General features: G+C 40.0%; 1 protein-coding gene and 1 pseudogene across 1 annotated transcript in view; one reads left to right on the top strand and one right to left on the bottom strand.

The window, feature by feature from the left end:
- LOC124805723 (putative inorganic phosphate cotransporter) overlaps nt 1-13254 on the bottom strand; it is a 131998-nt gene that overhangs the window by 104571 nt on the left and 14173 nt on the right. The window contains exon 2 of the mRNA XM_047266293.1: nt 3689-3873. Coding sequence (XP_047122249.1) covers nt 3689-3873 — 185 coding nt within the window. The remainder of the gene's footprint in view (nt 1-3688; nt 3874-13254) is intronic.
- LOC124709287 lies at nt 5165-5282 on the top strand (annotated as a pseudogene).

Below are 13254 nucleotides of genomic sequence, written 5' to 3'. Positions count from 1 at the left end.
AATAAACGGGACAGGTATGACAAGTGATTTGATGCACTCCTGAAAGTGTATAGGAACAACTGTGGACTTGAGGTAGAGGATGAGATTTTTTGCAAGTTATTATTCGAGAAAAAGGTAACTTTGAATGTATATGTTTTTAATCAGAAGATGACAAATTTTATACGAAATAGAGCCTAAAAAAGGAATCGAGAATTTTTTTTATACTTGTTACTGCCAGGAGCAGCACTGCTGTGTAAAGTGGTTACTTTAGCGTCAGTTTTAGCTTTGGAGAGCTTTTCAGCTAACGAGGGATCATAGCCGTTATTAACTCCAATAATTTTTATTACATTCAGGCGACAAAGGTAGAGAAACTGCATGATGAATGGCTGAATGGAAAAATGCTATCTTATGGGAATGAGGATGCACTGACGTAGCGGGCACAATTTGATCTGTATTAGTGACTTTTCGAAAAATACCGAAAAAAAGTCTGTCGTTGTCAATAACAATACTGAGATCCAAGTAATTAAGCTGGCGGCCTTTTATTTTCTAATTCACAAGTAAAGCTGTTTTTTTCATGAAAACTATTAAAAGTTTCAAACAAATGCTGAATTCTTTCCCGGGAACTAGTGTATATGAACAGAAGGTCTCTACGTACCGAGCATAAGGCAAAATACCAAGATCAGCAGCTGAAAAATTATTGAAGTATTTCTCTTCCGGCGACTTAATGAAAATATCTCTTCCTTTACATATTTTTTTCAAAATTAACTGTCGTTTTTTGAATCATTTGTAATACAATGTCTCAAATGGGCACATGTTACTGACCGCATCAGATTGGCCGAGCAAATTGCGTTGTTTTCGTGGCAGCAATGGAAGCCACTGGCCTATTAGTCTGATGTTGTTCCTAGTGGGGCACACGTGGCAAAGGCTGGAACGTTTTATTTCACTTTTGACTTGAGCATAGCTGCTCTAAATTCTGACTATCGCTTTTTAGCAATGTAATTTTATGTAAGTAAACGTTGTACGTCGTAAAAATCGTCGTCTTGGTTAACGTGTTTTTTGTCATACTTAATTTTCTCTGTATTATTTTGCCGGCCACGGTGGCCAAGCGGTTCTAGGCGCTACAGTCTGGAACCGCGCTACCACTACGGTCGCAGGTTCGAATCCTGCCTCGGGCATGGATGTGTGTGATGTCCTCAGGTTAGTTAGGTTTAAGTAGTTCTAAGTTCTAGGGGACTGATGACCTCAGCAGTTGAGTCCCATAGTCCTCAGAGCCATTTGAACCATTTGTATTATTTTATTGGGTTTATCAAAATTTGATTCTAATGAAGACATCCCTAATAGGTGTCTAAACCTTGGCCTCCGTACCTAAAAGTTATTTGCAACCGGGTGACTGCATAATGGAATCTTGAAAGTGGTATATAACTTGCTTCTGTCATTTCTGCGGGTCAGACAAAAAAATGGTTCTGAACACTATGGGACTTAACTTCTAAAGTCATCAGTCCCCTAGAACTTAGAACTACTTAAACTTAACTAACCTGAGGACATCACACACATCCATGCCCGAGGCAGGATTCGAACCTGCGACCGTAGCGGCCGCGCGGTTCCAGACTGTAGCGCCTTTAACCGCTTGGCCACCCCGGCCGGCAGGGTCAGACATTTTTTGACATTTCAACCTGCACTTGCGACTGACTATAAAGCTGAAATCTTGATCGTGTGAAGCAAATGGATAGTAATTTACAGCTTAATGGCGTAAATTTCTTTCAGAACAGTTGCTTATGTAGCGGGAATGCCGCGAATCCGCGGCTATACATCTCAACTCGTGTAATCGCTCTCCTTCCAGAGCGAATTGAGTCCACTTGCACCCGACAACAGACTCAGGCGACGGGCGGGCTGCGGCAGTGCCTACGCCCTACGGGGTACACGGAGACGGCGAGTTCGGTGATGACGTCACAGGACTCGCTGGTGATTATAAAGCGAGTATACGGAGTTCTTCTCTGATTTCTAGTCTCCAGATGACGGTATACGAGTTCCTCCAGCAACCGTACACAAGAAGCGTAGTCCCTATCCGTCTTTAGTCTATATTCGTGAATACAGCAAGGAATATAACACTAACCTTAGCAGATGCGAGATGCAGTAAGTAGTGCTGGTACAGTTTTTCTAGCTGTCACTACCCTACAAAGTCAGCTTACGTAACACTACCGCTCGAAAAAATTCGTAAGAACTTAGAATCAGTTAATCGACACCAGTCAACACAGTTCAATACACGCATACAATTCATTTCCTCACAGAAGCATTTGAGAACAAAGGTTAAACTAAAACATGTACATAAACAGAAACTGCTGCAGCGTGCGCGTTCAACTACGCAGCTGCGGTTCTGATGTTCAATTTTTACCTTCTCGCTCAATGGAACGCTTCGGATCCTTCTGCAAACACATTTAAAAAAATAGACATTTACTCCCATGTGACGAGTATTCCTCAGTGTCAGTGATGCGCACCCATATAAGGCCCTTAATGAGAATTTACTTAAATGTTCACAGTTATACCATCCTTTCTAACTATGTTAAATACAACTGTAGTATCATAGATGCTAAACATCTTGACACCCTAGGTAAAAGATGTGTACCGGACCGGGACTCGAACTTGGGATATTTTCCTTTTTCGGGCAAGCGTTATAGCAAGGACCCGTCCTCATTGATTTACTTCCGGCTGTACACCATCTGCTACCTTCCAAACTTAATAGAAGTTCTCCTGCAGCCTTGAGGAACTAGTACTCCTGGATGGAATGATAGTGTGGATATCCTCTGCAGTATTCTTTCGTCCAGGAGTACCAGTCCCGCAAGTTCGCAGGAGAACTCCTGCTAAGTTTGGAAGGTAGAAGATGGTGTACAGGCGGAAGTAATTCTGTGGGGGCAGGTCTGAGTCGTGCCTGGATAGTTCTGTCTGTAGAGCAGCTGCCCACGAAAGACAAAGGTCCCAAGATAGGATCCCTGGCCAGCATACAGTTCCGATCTTCCAGGAAGTTTCAAATCAGCACGATTCTACTACAGAGTGAAAATTTTTTCTGAAAATGTTAACCACCGTTTACGTACTAATAATTAAAGTTCTTGTTATTATTTTTTGGATTTTACCCTTGTTTTCTTTTTGTCTTAGTTCGCTGTATACATAGCCTACTCACTAAGTTAATTAATGGTCACTTTTATCACCTTTCCCATTGTTTCTAGAAATATTGGGCAGTATACATGTGTTATACAATTTAAGAACAGTAATAAAGCCATTAACTATAATCCCAACCCTCACCACAATCATCATCGTCTTCTGCCACAAATGGTGTGGTGAAATTGATTAAAACTGCTGTAAGGATATAATCCTTGATATGAATTTCTTCAAGTCTCACATCCATTGGATCCTTTACTGCAAAGCATACAAAACATAAGTTTCTGATACTATCTTTTATTTAAACACATAAGCACCGTATCAAATCCAAAATCAACAAAAACTTGATTCATGTTAATTGAATTAATGAACAAATAAATACAAAACAAGAGAAGCATATACCACATCGAAAACTCAGTAATATCTATCATGCACAAATTTAAACTGTCAATCCTTTGGTTTCATTTCAGGTATAAATTTTATCTGCGCTGTTTATACTTCGTCTGTGATATTCAATAAATTGTAGATGGCGTTACTACCCTGCAGTTGCACATACCTCACTGTTTGACGAGCTTGTGTTTGCAGAGCCTGGCAGGGGACAAGTTTCATCCACAGAGTTTTCCTGAGGTACGGGTTTGACCATTCCTCCAATAGCCACCGACAGGGTCACCTTTAATATATACTGGCACAGGATTGCCAGTATACCCATAAATGCTATGGCAGCGCGAAGTGGGAACAGAGCTGCAACAGGTAACACATGCAAGTCTAAAGACAAAGTTGTTTTGCAATAGACCTCGACGCACTCAACATTGTGAAAACAGTATTCAAACAACGTAATTCTTTTAATATTTTCATGAGTGTAACATAACCATTATCTGCCGTCGGAAAAAATAATAAAAAACTTTCCTTTTAGCCTCGACTTGTATCTCTTTACGGTAATAAAATTTTTCGTAAGCCTAATTCCAGTGAAAGGCGCTCTTTGTAATTGTTAGTTATATTTATAAGGGATGACTAGCAAAAAAATGATTCTGAGCACTATGGGACTTAACATCTGAGGTCATCAGTCCCCTAGTCTTAGAACTACTTAAACCTCACTAACCTAAGGACATCACACACATCCATGCCCGAGGCAGGATGTGGCTCTGAGCACTATGGGACTTAACAGCTATGGTCATCAGTCCCCTAGAACTTAGAACTACTTAAACCTAACTGACTTAAGGACATCACACAACACCCAGTCATCACGAGGCAGAGAAAATCCCTGACCCCGCCGGGAATCGAACCCGGGCCCGAGGCAGGATTCGAACCTGCGACCGTAGCGGTCGCGCAGTTCCAGACTGAAGCGCCTAGAACCGCTTAGCCACACCGGCAAGCCGGTGACTAGCAGGTTAGCAAAGAATTTTCTAATTCTGTTTGTAAACATCAGTAATTGAACCCAATGTCATTGTTGCATTGCTGCACTAGTGGGCGTGACAAGCTGGCTATGGCTTTGAATCTATTAGTGGGGAGAACACGGCACCTAGTACGGTCGCATTTCTCCAAAAGCGAGGAAGCTCTGCAATTCCTAATGACTGACTGTCTGGCCTCTCTTCAGAAGTTCTAGAGAGGAATCTCACATAGCAGTAGTGCCTGGAGTTTTCTCTGTTTGGAAATGTTGAACTACATCACGCTCGTCTCCGTAGTTTATTGGTCAATGCGGTTGACTGTCATGCGGAGGCCCAAAATTCGATTCCCAGTACTGCCAGGGATTTTTCGTTGGTGTGAGAATTTGAACAGGGAGCGTTGAGTCTCATGATACCAATTAAGGAGCTACTTGACCGTGTAGTAGCGGCTACAGGTCACGAAAACTGACAACGCCTGGGAGAGCGGTGTCCCAACCCTTAGCCCCTCCATCTAGTGATGCCAGTCGCGGAGGATGACATGTCGGCTGGTCGGCTACTATTGGCCTGCAAGGGCATGTGGACGGAGTTTACGTTTTAAATTGAATCCATCGCAGTAGCACAGATTCTTCTACTGATTTTCAATAGAGTGGGGCAACGGTCTTGCCGCAGTGGATACACCGGTTCCCGTGAGATCACCGAAGTTAAGCGCTGTCGGGCGTGGTCGGCACTTGTATGGGTGACCATCCAGGCCGCCATGCACTGTTGCCATTTTTCAGGGTGCACTCATCCTCGTGATGCCAATTGGGGAGCTACTCGACCGATTAGTAGTGGCTTCGGTCAAGAATACCATCATAACGACCGGGAGAGCGGTGTGCTGACTCCACGCCCCTCCTATCTGCATCCTCCACTGAGGATGACACGGCTGTCGGATGGTCCCGGTAGGCCACTCGTGGCCTGACGGCGGAGTCCTTTTTCAATAGAGTCAGTAGAAACCATGAAGGAGTGTGGGAGAAACTGATTTGCGATAATGTTCCCTGATGAAGTTTCATTGGAATGTATCATCTAAGACTTCTTGATACTTAGTGTAAAGTAATATTCGGACAAATGTAACATGATTTTAAAAAATCGGTGAATAAATAGATATAATTACTTGAAATTATATGCCTTTACTATCTACCAAAATAGCACTGGGGACGAATACTACGGTGACATCTGGATGAAATGACATTGAACCTCGTTAAAATGGCCAGTTGCTGTCTCTGCCCCTGCCGACGGCAACTAAAACTATCTAAATATGATGCTAATATCATAATATAATCTACTGATACCGGCCCATTTCTTAAACATCCTGCAATACAGCTTTCATACGCTACAGTGCCTTTGACGTATGCTGGATTTACTATCCGCCACCACCGTGAGTTACAATCACTCGTAATACATCTATTGGCTCGCTACAGTTTCACTAAAATAGTTCAACACAAGAGTAATCCTTCTGTTGAACATACAGTTATGTGCCGGCAGCCACACACCTGCTTTTGTCTATGACCGGCGATGTAAGACAAATACACGCAAAAATTCACACTTGCAGGAAAAATAGGTACAAATTAGAAATCACCAACCCATATGTTTATATAACTACTTGGAAAGTCGAACTTTTTCAAAAATGTTCAAATGTATGTGAATTCCTGAGGGACCAAACTGCTTAGGTCATCGGCCCCTAGACTTACACACTACTTAAACTAACCTATGCTAAGAACAACACACACATCCACGCCCGAGGGAGGACTCGAACCTCTGGCGGGAGAGGCCGCGCAGTCCGTGACATGACGCCCTAAACCGCGCGGCCATTCTGCGCGGCCGAACTTTTATCTGAATTCTACTTAATTCTTGTGTGTCAAGGTAATTAGCGCATCCTTTACTGTACAGAACTAAGAGTGTATTTAAAAAATGTGGCTTTTATCATTTATTGAGTAATTTGTATTTTATATAACAATTTAAATGAAGTTTGCAACAGCAGCTTTCTATCAAAATATTGGTACTATTGCGTGTGGTTGCTTGATATATCAGTCGTGTTTCTATTCAGCCAATTATGAAACATGACATGTACTCGCAGTTGCGGATACAGACAACCATCAGCTGTGTAATAGCGTGACGACAACGAAAATTTGTGACAGACTAGGATTCGATCCCGAATTTGTCTCTTAACACTAGTTGTCGCCTTACCATTAGGCTACCCGAGCGCGACTCTCAACCAGACCCAAACTTCCATATGTCGTCAACCATGTGTCTGCAACCTGCGCTCATACATCCATTACGTATATGCATTATTCTGAATCTGTGTTGTTCAAAAGTGCGATGAAACGTTCTTTCGGACATTCATGCATGCAATTACTGAAATAAAAGGAAGACTGTGAACTGTATATAAAACTCAAGGCGAAAGTATACCTATGTTAACATTTACTGATGCCATTGCTGTCCTCAGTGAAAGTGATGAAGAATGACAGGATCTGCTGAACGGATTATACAGTCTAATGAGCACACGCTATGGATAATAAACCGAAGAAAGGCGGAAGTAACGAGGAGCAGCAAAAATAGCGGAACTCGAACTACACGAAATGAAGGCATTTTGCTTCCGAGGATGCAAAGTAACTCTCGGCGGAAGCAGTAAGTAGGGCACAGACTAGCAGTGACATGACAAAGAGAACAATCCTGGCCAAAAGTAGTCTATTAGTATCAAACACAGGTTCCATTTGAGGAAGGCGTTTCTGAGAATGTGCATTAGAAACACAGCATTCTATGGACAGCAGTCAAGGATGGTGAGAAAGCAGAAAAACATGAGAATGAAGAATTTGAGAGGAGGTGTAAAAGAATAATGTTAAAATTCGGGTGGACTGATATAGTAAGGAATGAGGAAGTTCTCCAGGGAACCAACGAGAAAACGAAAAGACGGAAAATACTGACAAGAAGACGGGAGAGAATGGCAGGACATCTGTTATGGCATCAGGAAATAACCTCAGTGGTAGTAGAGAGAGCAGCAGAGGGTAAAACTTGCAGAAAAAGACAGATATGGTATATATAGCCAGTAAATAACTGAGTAGGTTGGGTGCACGTGCTATTCTGAGATGAAGAGGTTGGCACAGGAGAGGAATACGTAGCGCGTACCACACCACACCAGTGAAAAAAATAAAAAATAAAAAAATAAAAAAAATAAAAAGGATGGGAGATATGTTCTTAGGACTGACGGTTAGATACAGGTAGATGTCGTCAGAATATGAACTACAACTACAGGAATATAACACAGGAGAAATGACACTGATATATTGATATAAAGAGAGGAAAACAACTGTGAGCAAATTTTTCCATTATTTCTCTTGTCATAGAAGACTCACCGATCGCATTTTTTCAGCTACCTGTTGAACCATACAATTGGACTTTGTGAAGAATTCTGCCGTTTAATTTTCATAAAATATATTTAAAAATAAACAGTGTCAAAATCCTAGCTGAAATCAAGTAACGTAAAAAGCAGTCGCATCATACCTGCTGTAATTTCAGTTGTAGCTTCCCAATTTTGCTATTAACGGCTAAGTTATGTGATTTTGTATTGTATTCAGAAGTGTAAAAGCTACTTAGGATGTTATGAAAAAGAAATTAACTAAACAAATTGAGAGTGCAACAAAAAATTATTGGTCTTTTGTTGTCAGCCAGTGCTTTATCCACTGTTTGAGTTCCATTGTAATCTGGTCCCAGAATCGTGGCAATATTAATATTGGATCACTGGATTAGTATTTCAAAACTTAACTTTTTTTAAACTCATTTTTCAGGAATGACTTTTTTCTATTTATGAATATTAAATATCTCCACACCATCTTCATGAGCTCTCACATACCACTTTGATTTCCTCTCAACATGAGTTGTAACACGACTGGGACTGAATGAAGCATATGTCCGCCAAAAGTGGCGCGAGAGCAAGGATCATGCATACAATTAATTGTTTAACAGCAAAACTGATCTAAGGATACATTGTCTTTTTGTAGAATTCGGTTATTATTTTGTATAAAATTAATTTTTAATTAATTATCATTATTTCTTTTACAGTCCGCAGCTCGTGGACTGTAACGTTCTTGTTTCCCGAGCACGGGGTCCTGGGTTCGATTACCGGCGGGGTCAGGGATTTTCACCTGCCTCGAGATGAATGGATATTTTTGTGTCGTCTTCATCCCCATTACGGTCGGAGGAAGGCAACGGCAAACCACCTCTGCTAGGACCTTGCCTAGTACGGCGGTGCGGGTCTCCCTCATCGTCCCCTACGCGCTGTCGAGGAGGATGGGACTTCACCATCATCATCATCATCATTTCTTTTAAATTTATTTTTGTATTCATAGACTCTGATTGGGTGAGTATAGTAGCTGTAAATATGTTTTGAGTTTCAGTATAGTATTTACAATAGCTCAGATAAAACATTTGATACATTAAAATAAAGTAGTAATGAAACAAAGTAGTAATTTACTCAGGCCAGAGCAATGAATTAAAATTTGCAGCAAGGCCAGGATTCAAACTCAGGTCTCGCACTTACTGAGAAGATACTCGAACCACAACACGACTAAGGCACTAGGGCTAACACCGCTGACTGGAATACTGTAGCACGTCTCCCTCGAGTCCCGGCCTTGGTACGAATTTTAATCCGTTGCTTTGGCCTGTATTCATTATCATAGATAAAGTTGTGACTTACTATGTCTTTGGAACACATAATTTCATTTGATTAGGAGTTTATTCAGCTTAATAGTTAATAAAATATAAAAATACAATTTAAAAAACACTCATGTTACTACAAAACTGATTTGGATGACAGAAGCACATTCATATACAAGTTATGCGATAACTCAGCTCCCAAAATTAATAAATGAACTATCTGATACCCCACCTGTCGGAAATCATAAATTTCACTTTCCGATGCACCATTCCAAGCAAGTAGTAAATTAACTGCCCGATACCTCTATTAACATTAGAATGACCAGTCTTGTGTAATATTGTCAGCATCTTTGGCTCATGCAATTGCTTTTCTATGGTGTTTTGGGAAGCCGTGGATGCCATAAGGCTTACGACAGTTCATCAGCTGTTTATGAATAATGTACTCCAAGGCTATGACCGAGCTGACCTACAGTCAGATGATAATTTTGGTTTATCATTCTTGGCTAATTGTCGAATTTTCACTCTGTATGATACAAATCACCAATAAGAGAGAGATGCCTGCAGAACTGGAATTCGCCGCACAGGGGACCCTGATAGCTTCCCGTACTGTGCTTGCAGAAACATGTTTCAATAAAAATGCAGCTGCTGAAAAAGCATTGTCTTGTGAGTGATAATTTGTCGCAATTTGAAAGTTTGTTATCTCGGACCATAACGAATCTTTCTATGCAAGGGAGGATTTTACTTTACAGGAAGGATTTTTTTTAAGATTTTTAATAAGAAGAGCTGTAGGTATTGACCAGAAGTTTATGCGGAGCTCCCTTTTCAATATCCAAACGGCGAAAGAGGACAACTGATAGGTAAAACAGTGGTTAAAGCAGTGGACTGCTATTCCGGCAGAGGGCCCTAAATTTCTTCGGGTAAATATTGACAGGGTTCCCGTAAAAAGGCTTCGTGTTTTATACTGCCTTCTTGTGTTTGTTGGTCAAATAAAGAACAAATTTATGAAATGAGCATATTATTCCCTCTGCATTTCAGTAGGTGCTAATGGTGTTGGCATGAGTTGTACTGTTGTTTGGAACCGGCGATTGTATCACAAATTCGGTAATTAGCAACATCGCAACCGATCATGAAGCGTTTACTTAATTTAAAAGGAAGCATATTTGACACTCGGATGCGAGATCGTGAATATCAGTGCAGAATGTTAACACGGCTAATTACAGATTTATCAGACAATCACACTGTACAGAAGAAAACACTTCTTGCATTGCAGCCCGGTACACACATGTTCGCTTACTTTGAGTAACAGAGATGGCAGTGGAATGTGAGAGTTACATTTTAAATAAAACCCTTTATTGTTCGTGATTTTGACGATTGATTATAAGAGAGTCGAGTCTTGTTTATGTTTCTGGCAATAATTAGGCCGAAAGGCTAGGATGAAATGCGGTCTATTCCAGTGCACTGTTATCAAATGCACGGCTAGACTTAAAGGCTCCGTCCGATGAATGCGTGACACACCCTTGCTCCATGAGAGACCGTGGAAAGGATTGGGGTCAAACCTAATACTTTAGCGCATTTCTGACGATTAGTACTTCTCCTTTTAACACTCTTATTACTATCCACAAACTTAAAAAATATTATACTGTCACATACAAGCTATTTAAATTACTAATGTTTCTAGGAACAATTTCTCACCACTTCTGACCGGATCAAACTGAAATACAAAATTCTAGCTGATTGAAAATAATTTGAACGTAAATGTGATTCTACGTCCAAAGTAAACTGCAGATCAAAACGTCAATTTCTAACTGATAAAAAATGAGTACCGTTATTTGGGACCTAAACAGCTAAACAGATTGACAAATTACTTATTAAATTTATAATTTTAAGTCATTGGTTCATCAATTGACCCTCATAAAGCAGTGTCATTGAAAATAAAAATAGTACCTCTTGCAGGAGTAATTTCCTGTAAGATAAAGTTTTTTGGCGCAGATACATAAACAAAATAGGTATTGATTACCGTTAAATGAATCGAGAATAAGTTAAAGGCTGGACTTCTGCATTGCGTCAGTAAATTTGAAGCAGTGCCTTATGCACACTCTTAATACGGTATAGACGTACGAAAATACAAAAACATTGTTACCAAGAAAAACAAATATCCAATATGTATGGAATATCTTAAATTTTTAACTAATCTACCTCTTGTTCAATTTAGAACTGAAGTACACTCATTATTTATTGTTTCTTTGTGAGACAGAATACCTCTTCATGTGGGAACTGACTGATTGCCAAGTGATTCCATTATCAACGCCTAGATAAGTCTTCTAACAAACATACATTGATTGCCGAATCCAGACAGATATTGCCTCCACGTCATGTTGATGTAAGACTTTATAAAAAACTCTACTGATAAAAGCTGCTTCACAATTATGTACTTAAAATCTAAACTTCCCTGTGTGGGAAACTGTCTCGTAGATTAAAACGAAGTTCTGGATCAGCTCTAGAAGGCGTTTACTTGTCTTTCGTGGACAACTGGACAACATTCCTAACGACGTTCTTCGCAGACAAGACTACTGATATGACTCGAAGATCCAGCCCTTACACATACACATTCCAAACTCATCAGATATCTCGCGCATTCTTTGCTGAACTAGACCCCGTTGGAGAAAGTACTTGGAGGTGAAAGGTTTCCTCATAGTCTAACGACTTTTCCAGAACTAATCTTTCACTTCATAGCATAGTGTTCATTGTTTTGGATCTTCCTATAAGGTTATTATTGCTTTCCAATGTCACTGAAGCGACAATTAAAGTTGAGATTTGCATTGGGCTATGTAGGTGTTATACTTGGCTTTTCTCAACTAGCTACTGGGGTACATAACGTCAGTTTGTCATTTATTAGTCTCTCATGTAAATCTATTCCTGGTAAATCTTAGGTATGTGAGTAATGACGAAAATTAATGCTACAATAATAGTGTATTAGCGAAAGTAAAGATAAGAAATATCTCAGCTGAATAGAGAAGTATCATGCACACTGGAATGTTAAGGGGGACATTGTATGCCCTAAGCCGCCAATGTTAAAATATCGAATTTTGTGACCCATTATCTAGGAAACTTTTTAAGACATTAACTTACAATTTTCCATAGTTATTGAATGCACCTTTCTAGATACACTGAACTAGAATTATTACTAAAATTGTATTGTGGGACATGTCAACTTTTCTTCATATACTTAATTTCTTGACAGAATTTTGTAAATAAATAAAGACAAAAACAAAAGAACTCAGGATATTTCTATTATTCTAGTTACATATATGTTGAATCTCACACTTGGCGTACTGTGAAAATCTCACTTCTCTACTATCAGTACTTTTTTTAGAAAACGGGTCATTTATTGCAAAAAATGTAGTTCAGAGATATTGATGTTTAAAACTTTTTTTATTACAAATTCTTATACAGACTTACATTTCTGCATCTTTTATGCACTAGAATTACCCTGGCCCATTGTCTGCGTCTTCTTCAGTGTCACAACAGTCCAGTGCTTCCCTCCTCTTCTTTCTTGCTTCTATTGTCATTTGCTGAGCAGCTAACTCTGCTTCACGTACACGAAGCTCATCCAGTTCCCGCTGTCCTTTAGCTGTGTTCTGTCAAAATTTTACCCCTAACTTCTCCAGAACCTTAAGTCTTTTGTAGTTCCCCCCATTAAAAGTTAATACAGCATAAGACACTGCCAACTTTAAAGTCATAAGGGCAACAAATACATTTTTAGGCACACGGCACCACACAACGTTATTGGAGGACTCATTCACTTTCTGGATCAGGATTTACCAAATCTCTGTAAATAGGTTTGATTGCCCCCATTACTGCCAAAGGAAGAGAATGTTTATGTGTAGATTCATGCAGGGTGCCAGAAAATTCAGCTTGCCTCTATTTACACCAAGTGTTTGGTGGACGTGGACACAAAGTATGACATGGTTTTTCATCGGCTGACATTCGATGAAAAAAAGTCTCACATATATGTTACCCGCAAATTTGCGTTTCTTGAAGTTACTTTTAC

The sequence above is a fragment of the Schistocerca piceifrons genome, chromosome 7 (assembly GCF_021461385.2).
Source record: "Schistocerca piceifrons isolate TAMUIC-IGC-003096 chromosome 7, iqSchPice1.1, whole genome shotgun sequence".
In the NCBI taxonomy this organism is placed as follows: Eukaryota; Metazoa; Arthropoda; class Insecta; order Orthoptera; family Acrididae; genus Schistocerca; species Schistocerca piceifrons.
The sequence above is the reverse complement of the archived record's forward strand: the minus strand, read 5'-3'. Positions and strand labels throughout refer to the sequence as shown.